This window comes from Chroicocephalus ridibundus, chromosome 20, assembly GCF_963924245.1.
Source record: "Chroicocephalus ridibundus chromosome 20, bChrRid1.1, whole genome shotgun sequence".
Taxonomy (NCBI): Eukaryota; Metazoa; Chordata; class Aves; order Charadriiformes; family Laridae; genus Chroicocephalus; species Chroicocephalus ridibundus.
This window is the reverse complement of record NC_086303.1, coordinates 1,291,744-1,318,793: the sequence shown is the minus strand read 5'-3', so window position 1 is coordinate 1,318,793 and position 27,050 is coordinate 1,291,744. Positions and strand designations below refer to the sequence as shown.

Below are 27,050 nucleotides of genomic sequence, written 5' to 3'. Positions count from 1 at the left end.
GGTTGATGTTTGTCAGTTCTTACTTAATCACAGCACATCTCGATTTTGAAAACATACCAGGTTGGAAAAACCTAATAAACATCCTTTTTCAAACTCATCAGGACAAAAAACCTGTCAGAATCTGCAGTTGTGAAAAAGGCATGAAAGGAGTACACCAGGAAATTAAGGTCATAGCAAAAAAAACCCCAATATTTTCTTTACATTTGTGTTCAGTGTGGAGGTCCCTTCACACCTGTTTGTGAGTGTCTCCACTGGAGTCTGTCTCAGACTCAAGTCTCAGAAAGTTATGGACCATAGAGATGAAATTAAACCAACAGATCTCAAGGACCAGACGGATGCAAATCTGCCCCAATGTAGGGATGAAATAGCTGAACTACTATTTTACACTTAAAATTAACTTTGTACCGTGACAAAGACTTGAGGATTAGAGTCGGGGCCCTGAGTGCAGTAACAGGGCACAATGGCCCTGGCAGCAGTCGTGGGGTTTGTTTGGTTTTTTTTTTCAATAGAATATGTTGGGTTGGAAGGGACCTTTAGAGGCCATCTAGTCCAACCCCTCTGCAGTAGCAGGGACATCTTCAACTAGATCAGGTTGCTCAGAGCCTCATCCAGCCTGGCCTTGAATGTCTCCAGGGCTGGGGCCTCCACCCCCCTCTCTGGGCAACCTGGGCCAGTGTCTCACCACCCTCAGTGTAAAGAACTTCTTCCTAATGTCTCATCTAAACCTGCCCTGCTCGAGTTTTCATACCACCTATGCAAGGTCATAGAATCATAGAATGGTTCGGGTTGGAAGGGACCTTGAAGATCCTCTAGTTCCAACCCCCCTGCCCTGGGCAGGAACACCTCCCACTAGATCAGGTTGCTCCAAGCCCCGTCCAACCTGGCCTTGAACACTTCCAGGGATGGAGCATTGACAACCTCCCTGGGCAATGTGTTCCAGTGCCTCACCACCCTCACAGGAAAGAATTTCTTCCTAATATCTGATCTGAATCTCCCCTCTTTCAGTTTGAAACCGTTACCCTTGTCCTATCATTACAATCCCTGATCCAGAGTCCCTCCCCATCCTTCCTGTAGGCCCCCTTCAGGTACTGGAAGGCTGCTATAAGGTCTCCCTGGAGCCTTCTCTTCTCCAGGCTGAACCCCCCAACTCTCTCAGCCTGTCCTCACAGCAGAGGGGCTCCAGCCCTCTGATCATCTTCGTGGCCCTCTGGTAGACCTGTTCCTGCATGTCCATGTCCTTCTTGTGCTGAGGACTCCAGAGCTGCATGCAGTACTCCAGGTGGGGTCCCACCAGAGCAGAGTAGAGGGGCAGAATCACCTCCCTCGACCTGCTGGCCATGATTCTTTTGATGCAGCCCAGGATGCGGTTGGCTTTCCGGGCTGCAAGCATGCATTGCCAGCTCATGTTGAGCTTCTTGTCCACCAGCACCGCCAAATCCATGCCTTTCCAATTTAGAGACCAGGATGTCATGCAGGACAGTGTCAAATGCTTTGCTTAAGTCCAGGTAGATGGCGTCGGTTGCTCTCCCCCTATTTACCAATACTGTGGCAACATCATAGAAGGTTACCAAATTTGCCAGGCTCGATTTGCCGTTAGTGAAGCCATGTTGGCTGTCACCAGTCACCTCCTTCTTTTCCATGTGCCTTAGCAGAGCTTCCAGGAGGATCTGCTCCATGATCTTGCCGGGCACAGAGGTGAGACTGACCGGCCTGTAGTTCCCCAGGTCTTCCTTTTTTTTCCTTTTTGAAAATGGGGGTTCTGTTTCCCCTTTTCCAGTCAGCGGGAACTTCACCAGACTGCCACAACTTTTCAAATATAATGAAGAGCGGCTTAGTGACTTCGTCTGCCAGCTCCCTCAGGACCTGCGGATGCATTTCATCAGGTCCCATGGCCTTATGCACCTTCAGGTTCCTCAGATGGTCTCAAACCGGATCTACAGTGGGCAGTTCTTCATTCTCATAGACCTTGCCTTTGCATTCTGCAACTTGGGCGGCATGGTTCACCCTTGCCGGTGAAGACTGAAACGAAAAAGTCATTCAGTACCTCAGCCTTCTCCATATCCTGGGTGACCAAGTCTCCCGTTTCGTTCAGAGGAACCTGATCACTCAAGGTCTCTTCCTCACTGAAGGCAGATGAAAGCAGCTTGTGTCCTCTCTGAGCATGCACAAATTTACTCCTTTAATAGGACTTCCCAGTTATTAACAATAACTGGTATCAGACTGCAGCATGTCAGCAATTATTCACAGAGCCTTAATGACAGACGCCATGGCAAGAAAAACCATTATAAGGGAAATGTTGCCAGGAATCCTAAATCCCTGACTCTGGCATGCTGAGGTTTGGAAGCTTCAACCCCATCCTGTCTTATGGGGGATGGTTTGTCAAGATGGTTTTTGATTCTCAGAAATTCTCTTTTCTGCAGTGCTTGCCCGTCTGTCTTCATGGTCATGCCTTTGCTTATCTGCACTCTCACTCCAACTTCATCTTGATCTCTACTGTACGCATGATTGCTACCTCCTTTTAGCCCTTTATCCATTTCCACATTTTTTAACAAAACAAGTTCCTTCAGTTTTTCCCTAGTACCTGTACATGAAAACATCATTTGACCATCTCATGTTTACTGACTAAAATTAGCACAATCATCTACTTGATATAATTACTATCTTGACAAATTTCATTAATTCAGTTCTATTTTTCCTCCTTCTCCATCCTTTTGCCCACTGATACCTTTATCCTTCGCTTTGTCCTTTTTTTTTTGCTAGGCTTTCCATATTCTGAGCCAAAGCTCACACTCGAGGAATGACCAGTTTTGAGAGTAGATTCCTCTTCAAAACTAGATCAGGTTGATTGTGGTCTTATCCAGTAAAATTTTTAATATCTCCAAGGATGGAGATATGATCTCTCTGGACTGTTGTTCCAGTGTTTGACCACTCTCACAGGATTTTTTTCCCCCTAACATCTAACTGGAACTGCTCTTGTTGCACCTTGTGTCCATTGTTTCTTGTCCTATTGCTGTGCACTGCTGATAGGAGTTTGGCTTTGCCTTCTCTGTAAGCCACCCTAGGTAGCAGGAGATTGAAATTCAGCCCCCCGCATCCTTTCTTCTCCAGGCTGAACAAATCCAGCTCCTTCAGCCTCTCTTCTACCTGCCTCTAACCCACTACTGAGCCTCCTATGGAATTGCTCCAGTGTATCCAGGCCTTTTTCTGTAACTGGGGAGCCCAAAACTGTACATAGTACTTCAGGTGTGGCCTCATAAAAGGAGGGGAAGAATCACCTCCCTCAGCCTGCCGGCTCGGCTCTTGCTGATGCAGCCCAGGATGCTGTTGGCCGCCTTTGCTGCAAGGGCTCACTGCTGACTCCTGTTCAATTTGTTGTCCATCAAGTCCTTTTATTCAAAGCTGCCTCCTAGCCAGTTGGCCCTCAGCCTGCCCTGTTCCATGGGCTTATTCTGGCCCAGGTTCAGGACTTTGTATTTGCCTTCAATGAACTTCAGAAGGTTTCTCTCAGCCCATTTCTTCAGCCTGCCCAGGTTGCTCTCAATAAGATACCCTGCTCTTCAGCATATTCACTGTACCCTGCTTGGATTTTGAGTTTAGGGTGTGAGAAGGAAGGACAGAAGAATGTCTCCACATGGATTTGTGTCACTGCACTCAACTTGCACTTCCCACAGCTACTGTTAAGATGTGAGCTCAGGGTCCCAAGTTGCCATCTGGATTTGTCTAGAAAGCCTGATCCTTTACTTATGCCTTTCTTTTCACTGCTTTTGGATCCCAAAGACTCTGTCCCAAGGACAACTATAAGACTTTCTCTGAGAGGCCTTTCCTGAAACCTCTTTACAGTTTTCACACCCTCTGCAATGTTGTATTGCTCCTTCCTGTCTTACCTGCCATTTGGTAGCACCGTCACAACTCCCTTCCAATGGAGGTTCATGATTGCAGCCCCCAATCTCTGCTTCCATCCCAAATGCAGTGGATCCTGAGTCCTGTGGGGCTGTTGTGCAAGGCAAAATCCTCGTCTCTTCAAGGGGAAAGGGCTGAGGCAATGTCCTCCATGTGAGTGGCTTTTCTGCAGTCCCCAGCTTGCCATTCCTCAGATCTGTTTCAAATTATGTAGCTCAGTGTCTGCAGAGACAACATGCTGCTACAACGAGCTGCCTGGAAAAGGACCTGGGATCCTCTAGGGAAGGACACAGATGTTATGGTGGATGCCAAGTGTGAACCAAGTATGTGTGCTCATCATAAAGCAACTGCATGCTGGGTTAAATTGGAAGGTGTGTGGCCAGCAGAGCAACAGGTGGTCACAAGGGTGACAGGGCCAAATGCTTCTTGGTGGTGACAAATTGTAATGGGCAATGGCCACAAGTTGCAGCTCAGGAGGTTCAGGTTGAGGACCAGGAAAAGAATTGTCCAGGAAGCTGCTGGAGGCCTGGGACAAGTCATCAGAGAGGGGGGAACCTGTGTCCTTGGGGGGAGTAAGGGGTTGTCGTTAAGACTCGGTGGAAAAGCCATGGCTGCTCCGGTCTGGTGTTCAAGAGAGTCCTGCCTTGAGTGGGAGGTAGGACTAGGGACCTCCAGAGCCCCCTTGCACTGCCACCTCTGTGAGTCAGTGACCATCAGGGACCCAGCTGCAGCTCTCTTTCAACTGCCAGCCTTAGGTGGCTTTTGGGTTCACGAGGGCTTTGCTTGTACCCGAGCCATGTATGAGTGCTGTGACCTTGCATCTCTGGAAACAATGCTTAGGACAATGTGATGTGGCAAATTATAAATCCTTTTTAATAAATACAGCAGAGAGCCTTACAGGCCTCAGCTGCTCTGTAGACTCTCACAGCTTTCTTGCCACCTTCTGACCAGCTCAGCGTGACTGGCTGGCTGGGATCTGAAGATGGCTTGCTGGATACACCGTATGGCTGAGTGTTAAAGTGCATTTCCTGGATGAAACATTTAAGGAACTGCTATAAATACTTGTGTTTGAAAGAGGCCTCAGTTCATTGGGATTTGTAAAGGCAAACTGGGACTATCTTTCTCCTTTCACCCTCTGGTTGAGCTCAGAAATCAGCTGACATAGTTAAGCTGACAGTCATTAGATTTATATGTCCTTTGCTGCTGGCATTCTGTCCTCCTGTCTGATCTGGCAATTTGGGTCTGTTGACCTTTGTGGCATGTGGCAAGGCCAGTGTATCTTGGCTTCTGTCTCAGACGGCTGTGGCTTGTTGTTTAAGGAAGTTTATTTCTCAAGGATATGGTCATAAGTCAGCAATGCGCATGTTCTATTTTTGCAGGCATACCTAGAGAGTCAGGAAGGAGGCCAAAACCCTTCCAGAGAAGACAAACTGCAGATCTCAATGTTCTTATCAATGAGATGTAAGTTCATAAGCTACAAAAAAGATACAAATTGTCCAACAGGATAAATAAAGGACAGGGAAAAGAAAGGCACCTGGAATACGAGATAGGCAGAGGCGGTAGGAAAATACTACACCAGGAAGAAAAAGCTGAAATTTTAGTGTAGAGGTATAGGACAGAGAAATAAAATTATACTTTGAAGGATGAGCATGGAGTCTTAATAAACCCAAAGCCCAGAAATTTTGTCTTCATATTCTTGCAGAAGGTGAGCAGCAACGATTAAGAGTTTACTTGAGTGCTCCCTGCTTTTTAGAGCTCTTTAGAGTTTTTCTCTGTTTCTTCCTGGGCTGCTTCTTGTTCTGTGTGCTGGATTGGTCCTCCTGCATCAGCAGCCTCCCACTCTGCCGCTGCTGCCCCTTTGGGCTGGGACCCAAGTTCCTTAATATTGCCATGAAAGGAATGGCAAGGATGGCCAAGAGGAGCATCTCACTAGAGCATTCCTCCTCCCTGTGAGTACTGGGAAATTGTCAGTGTGACCCAGCTGGCCCTGAGGAACCAGAGGGAGTCCAAAATTGTAGCGGCACTGAGGAATACAGGTCCTCCATCTCAGATGATAAACATATGAGGTTTCTCCCCTTCTCTCCTCCACTGTGGGCTGCAGACAGCTCTGCCCCTGTATGGTCACTGTGGGAGGAATAATACCTTTGCTCCGGTTACAACCCCTTCAAAATAGACACACTCGCTGGGTGAAAAGAGAGGAGTAAGTGCTGAGTGTAAAATGAGATATGCCTGAAAAATCAGCTGAATGAAGCTGGAAAGCACATGAATGACTGAGAGGATGAGCCATTCCCCGTCATGGTTGTAGACAGCTCTGAACCATCTGGGACTCTCAATCTGTCAGTCAAAGAGATTGACAAGGGTGTGCTGGACTTTGTAAAGGCCCAAACTGCAAGCAATTTGCTTGCCGTTCAGTTTGCCTCAGAGCAACAGACCGGTTCTGTCTAAATGCAGGGTTAATCAGAGCCTTTGTGTGGGTTTTGTTTCCTCCTGCTCAGCTCCTGGCACTGGTATTATCTGCCCCAGCCGCCCTTCCCAGAAGACGGTCCTCCCTCATCCATCACCCGTCCTGACACAGGATCCGTCTCTGACACCCACTCCTCCTTTCCGCCCTTCTCCTAGTCTGGCCGTGACGTATCAGCACCCCTGACATTATCCTGCCCATTGCAGTGATGCATCTACCCATCCGTCTGCCTTGAAGAGTGACCTGCTCGCTATGTGCCTACACCCTTCACCCAGCCGGGAGCCTGCCTGTCTGCCCGACGGCGAGCAGGCAGAACGTGCTGGGGGGTGGAAAATATAGAGCGCGTGCGACTCTATGTCACCAACGGCAATACATAAAAAGTAGCTCCTGGAGATTGTCAGAGACCAAGTTGTAAACTGGGCTGCAAGATACAGTGTCATCGTCCAGTTCCAGTTGGAGGCTCTGCCTTTCCCAGGCAGTTGCAAACTTAGCTGTGTTGTAGGGAATAACGTTGCAACGAGGTGACAGAACTCAGTGTGAGACGTTAAAGGAGGGGAAGGTGATTTTATTTTAAAACAAAAGGTTTTCATTCAGACTCAAATATGCACATACCCACAAGGACCAAGATGCTTCTATCCCAGTGGTCTTCCCAGCATGTGGGCGCCAGGACATGTGCATCCAGGTGATCCCAGTGGCGTCAGGGAAGGCTCCAGGTACTCAGTACCCATTAGTCAGGTCTGGACACTTCAAACTGAGATGACACTAAAAATGAAGTTTTGCGTCTTCAGGAGCCTTGAAGTACTGACAGTGACTTCATCATCTAACACTGCTAGGGCTGGGCCGTGTGGCAGCCTGACCGTCATTCTTTGGTGCTCTTCATCAGGCATCTCCAGTTCTGCGCTTGTCCATCCCTGGGTCAGTGAAATAACTGGCAAAAGGAGACCCCTGTGGCTGGGTTCACAGCTGGTACAGCTTCACAGCACAATGAGTTGAGGTGCCCTAGCAAGGAACTACTTTGCTAAAGACTGCTGAGATCTTCCCACAGAGACAGTTGCAGTTTTGATCCTAAACAGAAAGATTACTGTCTATGATGCTTTTTAGAAAGTCGACGTTAGTGTGAAAAGCAAGGCGGTAGTTGTATCTCCAGGGATGAGCCTGGATGAAGACTGTTGTGCTAGACAGCACTGATCAATCCACTGCGTATGCTCAAGGGAGGAAATAGTGCAAGAATCAAATTAAGTTCCTTGTGAAGAGTCTTGCAGTGTTTTTTTAAAGGATAAGGCAGAGGGATTGCATAGATTCATTCCAGAGACTGAGAGAGCGTGGACGAGAGCAACACCTCAGACTGGAAATCTCAGAACAACAGAAACTCCCAACATCAATGGACTTTCCTCTTTAGTTCCAAAGTAGTGAATGGTACATTCATGAAATGGTACGGTTTTTCCTGCCATATGCTGAGCAGTGAGAGGAGAGGGAGGTAAACGTCTCTGTACTTGACTGTCTGCTTGCTCTGTGCCTTTTCTGCTTGCTACCCGCCTCTTCCCATGGCTTTGCTCCCACCATTCCCGTCAGTCATGAACAAGGATGGGGAGCAGATGAGTGCTGCTGAGGGCACAGACATGCAGAGGGAACAGAGAGGTCATCTGGGCCTGGGAATTGGCAGGAGAGCAGAACCACCCGTAGAAACAGGAGGATTTAGGGAAGGCGGGTTGGGAGGGGAAGGCAGTCTGAATTCGAAGCATGATACCGAGAGCCCTTGTTGGGTGCAAGGCTTGGGTGAGCTGGTGTGTCACAGAAATGAAGTTCTCCTGAAATCCAGGGACAAGGCTCTGAGGGCACTAACAGGCCTTAATTGCCCTGAGCAACCTCACATAGAGCACATCCCACACCCTCTGCCCATGGCCCAGGAGCTCTACTTCAACTCAGGCCTGAGCCTCCTCCCCTTCCTGCACTTTGCTGTAGTTGCACCTGTTTTTAGGCTGGTTCCTGAATTGTCGTTTGGATTTCCCAGGTTGACCTTGGACCTGACTTGTTACCTTGCCTTTGATGGTCATGGGACAGTTGGTGGACCCTATTGCCATCACCTCTCTGCTCAACCCCATCAGGTGCTGGGTGAGTGCACCTGGTCAGTGAGGTCCCTGCCCTGCCTCTGCTGGGGCTGCCCCTTCCATCAGGGGACAGCCCAGCTCTTCCTGCTCCCCAACATCCAGCTCTTGCAGGCATTTCCCTGCTGAGGTTCCTGGCCTGTCCCTGTGACTGGCAGTGAGCAGTAAAGGCCCATGTCTGTCACGCATTGGGTCACTGTCACATGGGAGAAAGAGTGAGGGAACGGGCTGCCATGGGGTGTTTGGGAGCAAAAAGCTCAGCTGCCTTCATGATGCAGTAAAAACCCTCAGAAGACCATCAAGATCCCTGCAACTGTCAGCCAAGACGGAGTGACAGGGTGATATCAGACCTGCTTTGGGCCTGGACCCAAGAAGGCATTTGTAGGCTGGGCACTTACCGTCTCGCTTAGTATCATCTGGCCTGTTTTTTGCTCCCAGGCGCAGGTCAGGTTACCCAGAGAGCAGTCAGAGCTTACGAGGGCCGGCTCCGCTCTCTGAGTGGTGCTGGGTCAGGTGAGCTCCACTGAATCTCCGTTGGCACACACGATTTCCATTTGAAGGAGGCTGGAAGAGGTGAATCAGAAACCCAGTTTGGTTATCCCTGCTGCTTAGGTTTGGGCCTTTTTTTTTTTTTAATGTGACTGAATACCTGGAGCATTCTCATGTCCTCCAGTTGCTATTCTGAAGATGCAATTCTTGATCCAGTGGATGTGGGTGGCTGAGAGGTGGGGGAAATGGATGTGCAATAGTTGGAAAAGAAGCTGTCGTGGCCAATGGCCCTTAGTTTGTCTGGTAGCTGAGTCCCCTGAAAGGCTCTGAGTGCTTTTGGATGCTTCAGTAACTTGTCTCCTCTGCCTCACAGGTGCTCACTTGGCAGAAGGCTGTAGGGGGGAGTTGGCCTGGGAGTGGGTAATGGAGGAGTCCCCAGCACTTTACCTAGTAGAGAGTCTTTGAACCATACCCTCCACTTCATGTCTGGGTGCCTACGCTGAGCTCCTCACTATTGGGTTGGTCATGCAGGCAATGGGCTGGTTCTCCACAGAATGTCGCTCTCTGACATCAGCCTCACCACAGGCAGGGCTCCGGTGATTGCTGCGGTAGTATGACCTTTGAAGGCTGTAGCGAATTGTACAGGCTTAGGTGCTCTAAGGGACTGTGATGTCTCCTTTTGGCTGGATGCTTGAGAGATGGTAAATGTGATCAAAATAGATCTTTGGCCCCTCAGAGAGATGCTCTGCCGCCAGGCTGCATCCTGGTTTGGTACGGAGCCTGCACTTTGGATCTAAAGCAGTGTTGTAGTGCCTTGCTGTAGGATGCTCTTGTCAAGACTACATGCTTACCCAGAGAGGTTGTGGATGCTCCATCCCTGGAAGTGTTCAAGGCCAGGCTGGATGAGGCTTTGAGCAGCCTGGTCTAGTGGGAGGTGTCCCTGCCCAGGGCAGGGGGGTTGGAACTAGATGATCTTTAAGGTCCCTTCCAACCCGAACCATTCTGTGATTCTGTGATTCGATGCTGGGAGTCTGAAAACTGGCTGAGATGTGACAATTCGTACAACTGTCTCTGGTGTCCATGTCCACATCCTTGAGAGTCCATGCTTCTTGAGCATAAAGCCTGAGAAGAGCACAAAGTGGATTCCACTCTTAGTTTGTCACAACAAGGGTTCAGGGTTCTCAGACTTCTTGCACTAGTAGTTCAGTCTGTGTTTTATCCTCATTTGATGTAGAAGTGAGAAGGTTTTTGTGCCCTCAGTACAAGTCCTAACAGACAATTTAATTACTGGGTCGCAAACATGAAAGGGGAGAGGGCCAGGCCTGGCTGGGCTGACAGTGTTTTAGGATAATACTCTGTGGGAGAGTAACAAAATCTGTCCATGTCGTAAATAAATCTGAATGGCTTATTTTGGCAAAGAATTTTCATTCCTGACAAATGCAATTTGGAGACAACCAATAACCACTTGCTAATTTGAGATGAAATTAGAATTGGAATCTGACATCCTCGGGTCAGCTCAGACGTAGTATTTGGTGGGCTTCCAGTAGAGTCCTCTCACATGTCTGATAGGAAATAATCTTTATGAGGGCTGTCAAAGGGAAGGGAACACCCAGGCTTACAAATCATTGAAGTGGGTTATTGGAAAGGGACGTGTCACAGGATTGCTAAGTAAAGCACGTTACATAAGGCTGCCCTTTGGGTTTCTGAGGTCTCGTAACTGGGACGTATTTTCAAGTCTATCAATCAGACTGATTTTAGCATCTTCTGGGTTGTTAGTACTTCTCTGCTTTTTGAGGCAGAAGACCGTTTTGCTCTTCCACAGCCTTAAATGAGACCTTCTGCGTTCTGCTGACTGTAAATGTGCGTAAAGGTGTGTAAAGGTGATTCTTTGGGATATGTCACCTGCACTTCATGGCTTAAATCTGTTACAGTATAACCTCAGCAAATTAAGCAACAGTTCAAGCTCTCTCATCAACAGCAGAGGCAAAGTAGGAAATCCTCAGTGGATTTCCGTTGGCCACTGTGACGTCAAGGGACTGAGAATCTGAACTCAAAAACCTGGTTCATCTAAAGTAAAAGAGTTAGGGAATGATAACGCCATTTTGGTTACCTGAATTCTTGGGAAGTACATAGAAGTACAGGCAAACCCGCTGTCCTCCTGCTGGTTCGCCTCCGTACCTCTTGCTGTGCCTTCTTACAACTAATTGCTTACCAAGGCTTGGTGCTTTGGAGGTACAGTTTTATGCCGGGGGGCGATAGGCCCATTACCTGGCGTGTGGGGGATTACTTTCAAGTGATTAGAAGCAAAACTTTTGAAAATTATCTTTGGTTTAGATTCTTCCCTCTCCTGTTGGGTAGTGCTGGACTAGGTGGTGTGGAGTTTGCCCACCTTTCAGCGCTTCATCTACAGCCTGTCCCGCAGGCACATATTCTTCCTCAAGGAGGAAGGGCTGCTGAACTTTATCCATCTGCTTTTTGGAAGCATTGATGAATTGAACTTTATCCATCTCCCTCACAGTATTGTATGGGGTTGCCTTTGAAATTACCCAGTATGACTGACATGGTCACCCAAGGTGCGACTGTCCCTGTGGTGAGCAATGTGGGCAATGAAATACCAGAAATGTCTTGCAACTTGCACACCTGGGAAGGGGTGGGAGCCAGGAGAGCTTTGGGTGGTCCATGGGTGGCCACTAGCCTCTGCAAGCTGAGGAAACTGTGTCTGTTAAGCCTCTTCGTCCCCCGCCTTGGGCTTTTTTATTCTGGGGCTCTGTCTTGTTTCTCTTAAGATTTATTTAGGTCAGCTCCAGGTGACTCTGGATAAATGTCTCGCAGCAGAGGAAGCCTTTACTGACAAGCAGAACCTGGTCTGCCCGTGCATCTGATCTCCGTTTCCAGCCTGACCTCATGTTTCCTAGTCCCCTGTTAACGCTGCTGAGGTACCTGTTATTCCAAGGGGTGTACAAAAGGTAACAGAGGCTGCTCTCAGCCGTGTAGCTGGAGTGCAGGCTCATGCTTTTCAGCTGCATCCTAATAAATTCACCTTAGCACTGTGAGCTGGTGCTGCAAAGTGCTCCGTCCATCTCTTGTATTCATAATGCTAACTTTTCAAAGAACTATTTAAAAAAGGGGAGTATTTGGAGAAGTCTCATCTTTAAATGTGCTTGGCCACTCGCTTTTAACCGAAGTTCAATTTGTCTGATCAGTTAGTAACCCTAGTTATTCTTGAGATTGGTTTCAAGCCAATTAAGCTGCAGTTTCCTTTAAAACTTCCCGAGCCATTCAGTTGTGTGAATGTTTTTAATGAGACACTGCGTAGAGGAAACACAATCTGCAGAAAAAACACCGCTCCAACTGACTTGTGAAATATTGAAGAGTTATGTTAATCTCAAATTTGTCCAGCACCATTACTGGTATGGACTGAAATAATAACGAATAGGAGGCAGGTGCATCGGGTTCCCATTAGGAAAAAAAAAAATCATCTGGATGTCTGGCAGGCTAACAGCCCTGTGACAGGCTTCACCTACCAGAGGGAGAGGGCGCGAGAGAGATTAAGTGTGAGAGAAGGGGAGGCAGAAGGCGAGAGAGAGGGAGCAGCTGAGGAGGATCCCAGGGACCCAGTACTGATCCCACAGCTGAGCACTGACTGCAGAAAGGACACGGGGGAGCTGCGGCTCTGACAGCAGTCGGGGCAGAAGAGGACCTCTGGGGTGGCACGCGCAGGTGAGTGCTGTGTACCTGTTTCAGATAAGTAGCTGTGTTTGCTGGGAGCTGAAATGAGTTTGAGCTCCTTGTGATCACCTTCACAAGGCAGGAAAGGTGACCGATGGGGAGCGACAGACCCTGCTTGTTTCATGCCTGTAGGAAGGAGAACACCGTAACTATTCTGTGAAACTGCAGGATTCCTGGAGCAAGTAGGGGTGAAAGGGGAGAGATGTCCTCTCTTTCCACCGTGATTATTTCTATTTTGGTTATTTCTCCATTGGATGCTGGCATAATTTTCTTGCTCTGGATGACATTTAATTTATTCCGATATTTCAGTGCTGGATAAGGGGGGAGTTTGACAGAGGACAACCTTCAGCAGGAACAGGACAGCATTCCCAGAAATGGGAGTCCTCTGGCACCTTTGTAGGTGCCAGACATTAACTTGTGCAGCACAGGTCAGGCAGGGCAGGGCTAGAACAATGGTGAAAATAATGCTCAGGCGTCCTGCAAAGAAAGCGGGAAGGTGGCGCATACTGTGGCCTCCTGGAGTTTCAGAGAGATTTTCTTAACGTTTGTTTCAGTGTCAAACTTCCTGGCACATTAGGGCATGAAATATTAAAATAGCTCGTCATGCGAGGACTGGGCTTTTTTCATCTGTTGCCGCTGGCAGGTTGGGGAAACAAATAAATAAATCAGAACTGGGGTATTTGTTATGTGCTCTAGTTTGAAGGCGGGGGAATGAGTAAAAGCCTTATAACTTGAATCCCTTTTGGCATCTGAATAGGACAATTCATTTTTTTTACTGCACGCAGTGAATTTTATTAACCCTCAGCATGCCCAAAGGGTGGGGTATGCAAAGCGGTTCGAACATACATCGTTAATTTTGGCCAGAAAGGAAGACATTCAGCAAAGTCCAATGGCCGTGTAGGGTGAAATGAAAGCGGTGCAGGCATGCCTTACTCTCTACATTCATTAAAGTACACGATGGGTTAAAATGTTGGGTTTTTTTCAGTGTCTCAAAGAGGGGTGAAAAGTACTGATGGGGTGATACGCCTGGTAATATGTTGATGTTTAATCACATCTTTAATCACATCTATATTAAACATATGTTACCCTTTATTTATTTTTTTTTTCCAAACGGAAGGGGACAAGTAAACTGCAACACTGGCCAGCCCAGGCGCTGGCGCATGCAGGAAAGTTAGTCATGAGGCAGCTATCACAAGGTAGGAATGTCAGGTTTATAGACAGCCAGGCTCCATCTAAATCATGGATTGTGCTAGCAAACGCCTCCGGTCAGTCATGGATGCAAACAGATTTAATCAGTCCCAAACAAGGGAACAGAAGGAATCCTGGACACCGTGGGAAGGAGGGAACTAATCTGCAGTGTGAAAGCAGAGCGCTGCTGTTTCTTGGATTCCTTACCCTGGTTCTATTCTTTTCGTTATGCTGAGTTGCATCTCAGCGTGTGAAAGTCCAGCTAACTGCAGTGGGTCTAATCGTGGCTCTGTGTGAACAGTGATGACAAACCTCGGCTTGCTGGTGTCAAAGGGGCAGACTGGCATCTTGGGCGTGGGAGGTAAGATAGCCAAGGCTTCGAGCCTTAAAATAGTCCCTTAAATTTCTTCTGGAGTGTACAACATGGATGATCTGGTGTTGAGGAACTGGGCTGAGCGTGGGCATCTTCCACTGAAATCAGAGGGAGCTGCAAGTACTCAATACTTGGTGCATCATGTTTATTTAAAATCAAATATTAGGAGTCCAGAAGACTCCTTTGGGACACCTGGATGCATGGTGTGACTATTCCTTATCCTGGAGCAGGGCATTCTGGTAAAACCAAAATGCCGTTCTGTGACCGACCTGGTCCATGACCTGATCTGACCAAAAGAATGTCCTTTTATATGACCAGCAAGACCAGTACTGTCAGAATCACCTGATTCAATATAGTACCTTGGGTGGTTGTAGAGCTGCAGGTAACTCTTAGTCTTCACTGAATTTGGACATTTATTCCATTTTCCATGCCCTTGCCCATCCTTAAATGAATGCAGCTTTTTTTGGTATAGCTTTTATGGGGTTCTCATTGCTGTTACATCAAAGTAGACTTTGAACCCGACTACTGAGATGAATATTTCTGCCCAAAAGCCTCCCTGACATCACCTTGACCTTCAGCGCAGTGACTGACCGGACACCCATGCTGCAGGGGAGTGGCGCGGCTTGGCCAAGTGACTCCAAGTATGAGACTAGCTTTTGACCTTGGTCATCTATTCATGAACCGGAAAATTCAACCCACTTTTTGGACCTACCAGGTCTTGGTTTCTTCACTTGTCGCTCTGTCTGAGCCATGTGGCGGGCACCAGCAGCCTATAGGAAGAGTTGTGCCAGTTGTTACCAGTCAGAATGGGTAGACTTCATATTGATATATGGAAGAAGAAGGGAATTACAGGGAAAACAGAAGATCGGGAGAGTCTCATTTCCAGGTAAAACACACTTTTAAACTCAGTCCTGAAATAACTGTCTTGCAGCTGGTGCCTCTTGACACTTCTTCTCTGCCCTTCATTAGGGGAATGAACTTGCTTCCAGGGAAAAACATGGTCCCTTTACAGTGAAAGCGGTGACCGCTGCTGAATGTATCAGGCTTCGTTATGACATTTTGCAAGTTTTCAGTGGTATGCGATAGCTTATCCACTGGCATGCAGGGGTTAACAGGATTTTTGGGTGGGCGGGTGGAAAACAAGCTGTGAAATGGAAGAAGGTCAGTCTCTTGGAGGAGTTTGCTCTGTCACAGATGGTTTTGAGTTATCAGTCCATCTGTAGGAGAGGTTTCCATTCCTTTTCCCTCAAGAAAACTGTAAAACCAGGGCTGGGGATAAGACAAAGCCCTGTCAGGTCCGGGTTCAGTGGACCAGGCAGAATTGTGGCTCTCCTTGTACTTGCTAGTCCCAACTGTCTATCAAATTAGGAGTTATCTAATTGGGAGTTCCTCAGTTGCACGGGCAGACCCCAACAGCTAAATGTGATTTGAGGCTAAACATCACCGGCAGTGCACTTTTCAGTGGGGACAAATTGCTGGAAAGGGGAAGAGCAGTAAGCCTCGTGGCTCTGGGTGGCTCAGGTCCTTCGGTTGGGCTGACTCTGGTGAGGGGAAGGCTCTTGCTGCGGTTGATGAGGGCGGAATTCAGGTTTCAGCAGAAGCTGATCAGTGCTTCCTCTGGGAGCATTCCCTTGGGTTACATGGAGTGTTACTGTCTTTGGAGGCTTGTGTAGCAACTTCTTTTATTAAAGGTACTTAATGTTAAGGCTGCAGCATTTGATCAACAAATAAGATAACTGCTGCCCCAGACTGGTAAGACTAGTGTCTAAGGAAGGATCCTTGGGGTGGAACATTGGCCCACAGGGAGGGGCTGTGGGAAACCCACTGGGACACTGCTAGAAAAGCATCTGCTACTGAGTGAGAGGATTTTCCAGCAGCAGATGGAAAATCCTCGTTGTCTGTTTTTCTTGGCTTGCTAACTTTCAAATTGTTTAATTTGACTTTGGAATTGCTTCTACTTTTATATCACTGCAAATGTAACACTGGTGTAGAACTGAATGATCTTAGCCCGAACATTACGTCGAACAATCGCATATTCCTCTATTGACGTTGTTTTCTTCTGAACTGGGAAGGTATAAATGCCGTCACCAGCAATAACTGTCAAAAAGCAAGAAGGAATGAAGAAAATGACTCCAGAACTTCATTTTCATATTTATCTTTTAAATTGTTGATTAAAATGGTGATCCCCAGCCCTGCAAAGGAGAAGTTTTTGATATCTGGATCAGAACAGCTGAGGGGTCTTATTGCTACCACCAGTGTCTTTTCCACTGAAAGATCATCTTTCTAAAACTAGTGGAAAAGTTGCTCTTCATGGTTCTTCCGTCTTCATCCTATCTAACATGAGTCTTAGCTATAGCTTAGCAATAGTTTTTGCTGTATGTTCCTTTCCCCATTAACCACAGATTTAGAACTCTTAATCTCCTGGTGGGAAACCAAAGGAAAGCCTTGTTCTCGTTCTGGTAGCCCAGACATCATGTGGACCATGGTCACCGTGATAAAAATACTTCCATTCTTAATTTCTGGAGCCAGCCCTTCATCTTAGAGTTGAACATGAGGTTTTAATATGAATCACATTCACACAATGCAAAGGAAAAAAAGACCGTATGGTCTCAGCCAGAGTGAAGGAAAGTAGACTCCCAGACCGAGCAGGCTTGACTGCCGGAATGCCGTGCTGCTGGGAGAGGGTAGGATTTGCTCCCAGACTGGACATCTCTGTGAACACCAGGAATTAGGCTTCCACGTGAGCTCAGTCTATTTGAGCTTTCTGGGCAGAGGAAGGAAGGTTTGCAAGTTGCAAGGGCAGACTGGAAACAAAAGATTTTTGGGCACAATATGCTTGCACTCCTGGGGTAAACCAGTCCATGGAAATAAGGGGCCTTGTTGCCGCTCTTGGGAATAGGGATCAGCCTGTGGCTGTGCTGGAAGGAGAGACTTCAGATTGAGGTGTCTGTTTTGGCTGTAGCAGTGAAGCTGTTCTAGGAGGAACTGGATTTCTTTCAGACCTCTCAGAATAGCGCAGACTGAAAGACTCTGCCTATGAAGGCCAAGCCCAGGCATGGTTGCCCCATACACAAATGCAATAATCTGGTTTTACTTGTCTTCTAAGGAATTATGAGATCTCCTAAGGACTCATGGCCTCTGAGAACCAGTCTACTGGTGTGTCCTACAAAACTTGGATGTACAGCTTGTCCCTTCCTTGGAAAAGCCATTGATCTGCACAAATGTTTGTCCTTCTTTGAGGCACAAAGTCTTGACCGAGCTTGCACTTGGAAATCCAGCGTTGCCTTGACTGATGGTCACATCTGACCAAGTTGGCCCGCTGCCTTGTTTGAGGCTTGCCAAAGGCACCGTGTTCATTTGCACCTCCCCTGGTGCTGTGGGAAGCAGGGGTGTATAATGAGCCCCCTACAACCGCGCGCAGCACAGTATAGAGACATCCTGGCTAGGCAGCTACTGAGCACAGACTCAGCTTCTAGGAGAGAGGAGAGGTGTGAGGGGGACAAGAATTTGTCATTTCTTTTGTCACGTAGTCCCATTTACAACATATTAATAAGGGGTGTGGTTTCTTTCATACAGATCGCGAATATCTGTGACCAAGAGATCTGGTGAATGGCTACGAAGAGCTCTGCGGTCTGAGTCAACGGACGAAGCCACCGTGGGCCCGGAGACACAGTATTGACTACAAGCAGGATCATCTCAGAAGCTCAACTTGTAAGGTAGTGACTTTGGTCATGTCACCACTGAGATTTGTGTGGGGGTGATACAGAGCTGGTTGTATGGAGTGTCACCTTCACTGTCACGGTAGACATCGCTTTGTGTTGCTGTAAGTCTGAAAATTGTTGTAAGTGTTCTGGGAGGAGCAGTCTCCCGCAGCGTACACCGAGTTCCCTGGTAAGATGGAAGGCGGTTGAAGATCTGCCGTAACTGTCCCACAGAGCTAACATGGGACCTGTGGCACACGTGGGACCCATGGCACACGTGGGACCCGTGGCACACCCGTGGTACGCTGTGGTTTCTAATGTTTTTCATCTTGGACGCATAGTTTCTTGGGACAATAAACAGGGATATGTTATTTCTTCTGGACATTCAGTAAAACTGTTGTATTTGCTCTGTGATATTTACTGTAAATTTATTGACTGTATGAAAACGCATGTCTGTGTTATGGAAGAGTTCGTGGGTATGTTGTGGACATTGAAAGGAAAAGACTGACCTCTTCTCGTGTTGTCGTCCCATGCCTGCTCACCAAACTGACGTGAATTCACAGTCCTGTTCGCCGCTGTTAGGCATTAATTGCTTTCGTTCACTTAGAAAACATAGATGGTGTGTGTCTCCTTTTGGCATTTTATATCAATGCCACTTTCATAAGTAAATAGCTATGGAGTATCTGGTGTATGCGTACGTAAATTGTGGACAGCATGAGCAGTCACTTATGTTATATTCCTAATCCCTGAGGCAGAAGAGAAGATCAAGTCAAGTATAGATTTACCGAAGGGATAAGTCAGACAAAATCTGATCCCTGGGCATTCCTACCCACTCTACACAAGACCTCCATTCATCACTGGAGTGCTTGTGACGTTCCCCCTCTGTGACCTGCTCAGAAGTTTTCATGAAGTTGCACTTCTGCAGTTGCTAGCCTTCAGTTCTGGGGTTCTAAACAAAGTCTTTGAGATTTTCCTTTAAAAATTCTTCTGAAATGGGAAGACTCAAGCTCAAAATATTACATAAAGTTAACAAAAAACCAAAGAAAGCCTATACCAAGCTAAAGAGAAATTTTAGGTGAGAGCTCCTTCTTCTCAGTGAGTATCTGGGTCGTCTGGTGTAAAGCACAGCTGGAATTTGAGACTGAGCACAGAACAATTTGATATTTTTTTTAGAACATTTGCTGTGTGGGGTCTGTCCTGATTTTTGTGAATTACAAAAAGAAATAGAATGCTGCACGTGTTGCTGATTAATGTATTGTAATGATGATTCAAGTCTTCTGCTGTGGTCTATGCTAATGGCTCTGTACCCCACATTTACTGTGCTTGTGCCAATGTCTGCGGTACACCCCATGCCTCTGGACCCATCACCACGGTATGAACCACTCACTGCCCGTCACTTCTCTACAAGGTTGACTAATTTTGCTCACCAGTCTCTGCCAGCAATTATGTCACTTCTTGTCTGTGTGTTTCACTGCCTGAACCTCATAAATAACTACTTGTGACACCACTGGTACCTCCAAATCCTGTGACTCCGAATGTTTTGCTTATTCACTTAGCTGATTTACGGCCCTAGCACTAGTGTTCAGTCAGACTCCAAAAGGGAAGGCTCCAAAAAGACAGGCTCTTGCTCTGTCTCATCCAGGCAGATTGATGGATAGGGAAGTTGAAGGGCAGACCTCTCATCCCGCCAGGCTAGCTGCTTTATTTGGGTGGATTAGAAATATTGTCAGTAGTCAAGGGCTTGCTCCTGCTCTGCAATCAAAGCCGTGGAAGCTTTGCCACTGTCTCCAAGGGGATGTCTCTGCAGTTGCAAAGCAGACAGACTTCTGCCTGGGATGAGAAATAGCCAAGTCTCGGTTCCCTGAGCGAGGCTAGTGCATGACAATGATGTGTTTGTCAGAGGAGTGAGAGCGTTGAGCTACTTCCAGTGGTAGCCCTGGTGTGCTGGGGATGCTGGTCAACAGCGCTTCACGTAAGGAAGGGTAGATTGCCTTTTGGAAGTACTTGTCTGCCTCTGTTGAATAAATAGCTACCTTGGTGATCCTCTTACTGTGGACGCCTATGTTTCAAGCAGCTGTGAGTAGAGATATGAATTACACGATGACAGTTTTTGGAAGGCTTTTGCTGTCTTTCATTTCTTTACAAAAAAATCTGATTTCTCTTTCTAGGATTGAACAGAAGTCAAAGCAAAAACATGGTTATTCATATAACAAGGGAGTAGAAATTTTCAAAGTAAGCAGGGCAGGTCTGGATGACTCTGTGCCAGCTCATATATTATTTTCTGGTCCTTATTTAACACAGAAGACACTAGAAAATGTGATGTGGTTGGATTAATTACGCTGAAGGAATGTTCTCTTGCATATCCTGGCACTGTTATTTTAACTGTGCAATCAATGTGTGGCATTAACATGCTTCTGTCTCACTCACCAGAAGGCAAGAATTCACAGGAGTTTAAGGACTCACAGCAGCTTATCTTTAATCCACATGAATTTCTGAAATATTTAAGGCCAGCAGTTTACACATAGTGCACATAGTGCATATTGTACATGGAGAGGATGCGTGCATGGTGCCTATTATTACTTATGCAAATATTGTCAGTATTTGTGTTTTGCTTTTAAAGTAGATTTGAATGTAACCATCTCTCAATCGGTTATAATTATGTTAACAAATATCCACAGTCATACCTGACTGAGAACAACTGTCTGACATGATGCATTTGGTAACATAAGAAAGTAATAAGTTTCTTGATGGCTTTGGACCTGAGAATTTGGATCATGTTCATGTTTCAGTGCAGGTGCTTGTCAATATTGCCTAGTGCGGAGGGAAGAAGTTGGGAGTAGCAAAGAATAAATGTCAGCGTAACGTAAAAAGAGCTTAGGGGAATACTGTTGGAAGCTACTGTCAAGTAATGATGTTTGTTGAAAGTTGTAAGCATTAGACATTTCAGCTCCAGGAGTGGTGACATGTTTAGGAAGATACAAGATTGCAAAAGGCAATAGGGGATTATAATGTTTGCTATTAATACAGTTCAGTCCTTCAGAGGACAAATTAAGTCCATCAGAAGAGGGTGATCGAGAGTCTCTGAATATCTCTGCTATTTGTTGTGCAATGCCCTGCCCGGTACAGGGCAGGGTGCCCTGCAATCATCTTATTTTCATTTAATTTGTGTGTGTTTTCCCTCCTACAAGCTGTTCATTCCCTTCATTCGCAATTTTTAAAACATCTACTAACTGTTTACAGAAGTTAACTACGCGGTGTGCCAAAATATCAACGTACAAAAGCTGGAACACTGAAATGTAAAACTCTTGTTTTGGTGGATGGCAACAAAACTCACCCACACCGGACCAGGGAGGTGATAGAAAGAGAGGAGTTGGCTGTCGTTCGCACAGTTGTTTCCCATCCCTGTTGTTCCACGTGCATTTCCACTAAAGTCATGAGGCTCAAAGAATGATTTTCGAAGTAATCAGTAGCGATGCGGTACTTAGTTCTGAGATTTTTATAGTGTGCAGAGCCCTAAAATAAAATTTGTGTTAAGGACAACAGCGAAGCCAGTGATTTGTTGTGGAGAGATGCCTACGTTGTTCCTATTTGCAAATACTGATGAATAGAAAACCAAACTTTATCCTTTTGGTTCAGAATTTGACCCGTAAGTACTGTGAGCTACGCTTTCTTTGGCCTATCTATGGGACGTACAGCACAGATGATTTTGGTTAGCTTACTTGTCTTTTACCCTTAGCTGAAACCAAGTATCACACAGATAATGCAACTCCGAGCTAAACGTGTAACAAGGAAATGTTTGGATCCTACCCAGAGTTTTCATCAGGTGTAGCGTGGCAACGCCAGGTTGGATGAATGTCTGATACAGGGAGCAGAATTAAGATCACAGGCGCGCTGACAAAGTCCATCTGCCTTTTAAAAGTGTTAAAAGTTGCATGTTCTCCTGTGACTGTGTGGAGTGAAGGAGTGCAGAGGGTAAATAGAGACACGGCATTAATCCTACATGGGAATCTAATCTAATTGCTCTCTCAGAGCTTCAGTAACTCTATAGTTTCTGAGCATCTCGCATATGACAAGGAATCTGCCTTCACAGTTTGCTTGCAAGATAGTGATGTGTTACATTACATGTTGTCCAATTTATAAATACAGGGAAAGAGACACCTTTGGCAGAAGGTGACATGAGTGATCCGTAACAATAACTAGTTAATGCCAAGTTCACACTTCACCATTTCCTTCTAAAGTAAGTAGTAGCTTATAGTCTGCTCTCAGACCTGTTGCTAATTTAGACAAGCTAATTTAGATCAGGATGTGCTTCTGCTTCATGCCTCAGTTTAGACATCCATCTCTGTGGCTTTCTTCTCAGCAACTGCTCTTGCCATCCATCAGAACTCACCACGTGAGTGCCATGTGGTGTAATATTTGCCTGAAACACGAGAGGAGGTCTTTGGAGGAAAGCCAGATGACATGGAAATGGAAGAGGTGGCGGAGGGATGCTGTTAGATGTGGACATTTTCCATTTATCCCTGCTAGCCATTTTCATACCTGGTTTGTGTTGGTTCAAAACTGTGTCATGATGTGTTTTGGAAAGACGTGTCATGTGTTGACTAGCAGGCCTTTCTCCACTTGGCTGGTAGGATGTGGCAAGTGAGGAAGGGCAAACTGCGTCGCAAAAGTGAGCAGTATTAAGGTCTCTCATTTCCCTTGTGAACTGTAAATAACGAAATGATTTGTATTTTTCTACAGGAGAGCCTGTAGTTTGTCTGTGCTGACCCCAGGCAGCTGAGCAAAACATCATGTCAAGTAATCGGCCAGGTGAGAGAACAGACACAGCTATGAAAACTATCTGGGGTACCCCTGAGAATAAGCCCAACTTGCTTTTCTTATCGTTTGGGGATTGGGTGTCTGTCTCTCACCACCACCAGGAGAGACACCAGTAACTGGCCCGTCAGGTTCTGCTGACCTTTGCAATACTGTCTTTCTCATGCCAGATTTTGAAGTTTTTATTTGGAACAATAACTGTTGTAAAGCATTCTCCGTCCAAATCATCACTAGACCTGTAAGACGACGTGGCCCTGGATTGTGATCTGGATTGCAGACTTTCCCACTTCGGCCCTGCCTTTGCATGAAGTCAGCACAAAATCGCAGACCTTGATGCTCCAGCCTTTGGACACGCTTGGAGCCTGTAGTACTGGCATGGATGGGTCCTTTGTAGTCCAAGAGGAGCTGAGCAGGAACAGTTACTGTTCTACAGGGCGGTGATGCAGATTGACAGACTCTTTCTAAAGGACAAAGTTATTATCTTAATTCAATATATTTTTCCTTGCCTTTCTAGTAAAATCCTTCAAGAAATCTGCTGTCCCAGGGGTTCTTATCACCCAGTTTGTGGATGATGTTCCAAAAGGATGCAGTACACCTGATTTTGAGCGGAAACCGGTTTCTCTGACATTGCAGGAAGGTGAGATTCTTGGAAAACAGTCAAAGTCATAGACCTGGAGGCTTGGCTCCATGTCTAACCTACGTGAAACAATTGTCATCACTAAATCAAGCTAGTTTCTAATGAGATTTGACTAGACCATAAAAAAGTGTTGTGTGGACAAAGTCTTTGTTGTACTGATGAAAATTCCATGAGTACTGCGGGAGGTCTCGTGAGCTTTCACTAGTGTCTGTGAGATCAAAATCTGGCTCCTAATTTATACAAAAAATCCTGTGAATTCTGCAGGAAGCTCTCAAAATAAGTGTTTTGCAACAAAAGATTAAGCATGTTGAAAAAGTTGTTTTTTTCCCGTTGAACTAACTTGTATTATGAGTGTTCAACACATAAAATTAACTGCTTTTTAAAGTCAGATACACTGACTGCTGATGCTGTTTAGACTGTACTTCTCTTTCAAGAAGCAATATGGATCTCACATAGAGTACAGAGAAGGCAACTAATGAGCCAAGACCGAAAAACAATTGGAAGCCTTCCAGTAATCTCTCTGCCCTTACGGAGAGTCATGTATTTTTTTGGAGTGGGATAGCCTGGGCAGACTGTGTAGCTCCTCTTCCCTCACAGGGCTGACCCGTTTCTAGCACCCTGGATTTCAGTGTTGTCACACCCAGCTGTTGATTTTCACTGGCCGTTGAGATTTTAGGAAGGAGCACAGTGGCCTCTAGCGGTACATCCCTCCTCCTCCTCCACCTTCCTTCCACCTGCACGTTTCAGGCATGAACCAAGGCGGTGGTCAGTCACCCCGTCTAAATTTTCCAACTTATTTCATTTACAGTAGGTTCTTCGTAGTTCATATACAAAAGGTGAGGCCATTCTGGTCGGTCACTGTGTGAATGCAATTCAGTGTCTATGCAGATGCACAATGAGTGTCTTTAATTATGTCATCATCGCCCCGTTGCATTCAGCACATGGATTAGCTGATACTTCTAGCTGTGGACGGCAAGCATGGGGAACTGCAGCCAGAATGGTCAACATTTGACAAAGGTATAATCACTTGGAAACAGACTTTAATAATAGATAGTACTGCGATCTTGGAAAAAGTTGGTAGATGCTCTTTGATAAGAATCTGTTGGCTACATGGCAGGAGCTTGCTGCATCAAATAAGTGCTTTGGTGGTGACTGCAGAAGGGTGTGGGAAATACTGCAAGACTTTCTGGGGAAAATTTTTAACAGCGTTGGTCACCTGAAGACCAAAACCATTGCAAAAGAAAGATAGTAATCATTTCCACCCCGAGTTATCCATGGATAAGTCATCTCCATTTCTATTCCCCTGTGGCACTCCCACTTACCTACACGCGAGTCACTTCTCTGATGTGTAGTTTCATAGTGTTTCCTATGTCTTTGAAGCCTTTTGGAAGAGAAGGGAAAGGTTTATACTAGACAGCAGTAAAGTTGTTGGAGATTTCTATGGGCAGCTGCAGGGTACTCAGGTTCTGAGGGGAGCAGAGGTGAAAGCTCATGGGTAAACTCCCTCCTGGTCTCTGGGGAGTGCAAGGTGGTGCCAGGCTAGCAGACGAGGAAGATATTGCAGAAAGATGACATGCAGGGAAACACCCTACCCTGCATGGGTCCTCCCAGTCGTGGTACAGTGTTGTCTGTTAAGAATGTGTTTTCTTAAGCGTGCAGAGGGGCTATCTTCTTGTTTCCACCTCCTAATGAGTCCAAATTTATCCAAATGAAAAAGAGAGCAGGAGCTGCAACTATTCACAGATGAACTTTAGTGATGTCTAGGGACAGGAGGCTCCAGCACAGTGAGTCCTATGTCATTTAACATCCTGCCCAGCACAGTCACAACGAAGGGAATGGTCTGAAAGAATGGAGGAGCAGTGGGTACTTGTAGGGGAATATGAACGTGATGAGAATGGATTTGGGCATTTCATGGCTGTGGTACAAGTAGTGCGTACAAGTTGCCAGAAGCCAGCCTAGGCTGACCTTGCTTTAGCACCGTTGATTTCAGAGATGATCGGAGGATGTCAGCAGTCACATCTGGCAGGCTAACACCACAATTTTATTGTGAATACAGACAAAACCTGACATTATTGATGTGGGCAAAGGTAGCCCAGCCTGGACTTGAGCTAATAACTGTTTGCTCTTTGGCCCTGCTCAAATATTGAGGGAGTTCATAATCAGATCAAGATAGCAAAAATTGCTCTCTTTGATACGTAATTTCTCTATCCGCATGGCTGTGCGGTAAAAACACAGGCAGAGACCATATTTGTCAGTGAATTTTAAAGTTAATTTTCAAGTAATCTCTTTGAAAGCCAGGGAGTTAGAGTGGAGGTTAGGGCAAATGTCTTGCAGGAGTTTGGGCATTTCATGCAACTTAAACTGGTGATTTAGGCATCTTTTACAGAGAAAACAAAAAGATAGAATTAGTTTCAAAGCATGTTTCTGCCTAAAACAACAGAGAGGGCTGGCTCTGGGGGCCACTCTAGTGATAACGTAGGGAGCCTGGCATGACACTCCTCATGTCCAAGCCTGTCTTAAATAACTAATTTCTTGCCTCTTTTCAAAGGTAAAAACGCCGTTTTCAGAGCTGTGGTCAAAGGTGTCCCAAGCCCTGACGTGAAATGGGCACGTGCACAAGGAGGACTGGATGATCCTGAAAAATATGAAACATTCTTCAATAACGCTACAAATGAATTCATTCTGCAGGTAAAGCTCAAATATTTCAGACAGGACTCATGGAACAGAGAGAGCAATGGAAGGGAAAAACCTTCAGTGGGCAGGTGGGTGTCACCAGATCTGAGATAGCACAAAAGTAAGCAAACAAAGCTTTTTAGAGTCATTCTGGGAACAGAAGAAAGATCTGAGGTGTCTTTGAGTAGCTGTTTTATTAGAAGCTGAAGGTGTGAGAACTGAACCACAGCGTGTCACTCTGAGCTCTTACTGTGTTCTTCTTTTTAAGGTAAACAAGATCACTGCAGGTGACAGTGATCTGTATCGTTGCTTCGCTGTGAATGAGTATGGGGAAGCTTCATGCTCTGCTGGCCTCAGGATCCTACAAGGTAGGATTGACCAGTTCTGTGTTACAAAGGTCCTGTGGTCCCAAGTAGTTGGCTTTGTTGTCCTTTGGGAATGGGTGTCCACAGCATTGTCCAAATGTCCTTGGCGTGAAGGTATATTTTTCCACTCACTGAAGACTGGAGGTCTTCTGTGACTCCCCCCACTTTGGTGGCTCCATGACAATATGAGCTGTAAAGCAAGGGAGAAGAAAGTGGTATTGTGGTCACTGCACTGGACCATAATCAGATGCTCTGGATTTAGAGTTGGCTCAGTTGTTTATTTATGATATTGAACAAATCAGTCTCTTGGGAGGGATCCATCCCACTTTACATCAGATGTCTCTGGTGTCCACCTGACCTAGTCCCCTGCTTCCCTTTACAGTGGAGAGAAACAGGCCCTTTGTGTAAAACATAACTGACCTGTTCTTGGAATCTGCTTGAGCAGGAGGTGGACTATGTTGGAAGCGTCCATTTCACCTTAGTGTCTGTAAAGTACGCTTAGAAGGTAACTGTCTGCATTTGGACGGATAATCCCTGCACTTGGCTCCCCATCTCTAAAACAAGATGTTAATATTTCCTACCATTCCTTAAATCCTAAGCCAATAGGGCAGAAG

General features: G+C 46.3%; 1 protein-coding gene across 1 annotated transcript in view; it reads left to right on the top strand.

Annotated features, from left to right (window-relative positions):
- Nucleotides 1-12,525: 12,525 nt before the first annotated feature.
- Nucleotides 12,526-27,050, top strand: part of IGFN1 (immunoglobulin like and fibronectin type III domain containing 1) — a 41,025-nt gene continuing 26,500 nt past the window's right edge. The window contains exons 1-6 of the mRNA XM_063356549.1: nucleotides 12,526-12,675; nucleotides 17,822-17,961; nucleotides 22,687-22,755; nucleotides 23,276-23,398; nucleotides 25,947-26,086; nucleotides 26,340-26,439. Of these exons, the coding sequence (XP_063212619.1) occupies nucleotides 22,737-22,755; nucleotides 23,276-23,398; nucleotides 25,947-26,086; nucleotides 26,340-26,439 (382 nt within the window). The 5' untranslated portion in view covers nucleotides 12,526-12,675; nucleotides 17,822-17,961; nucleotides 22,687-22,736. The remainder of the gene's footprint in view (nucleotides 12,676-17,821; nucleotides 17,962-22,686; nucleotides 22,756-23,275; nucleotides 23,399-25,946; nucleotides 26,087-26,339; nucleotides 26,440-27,050) is intronic.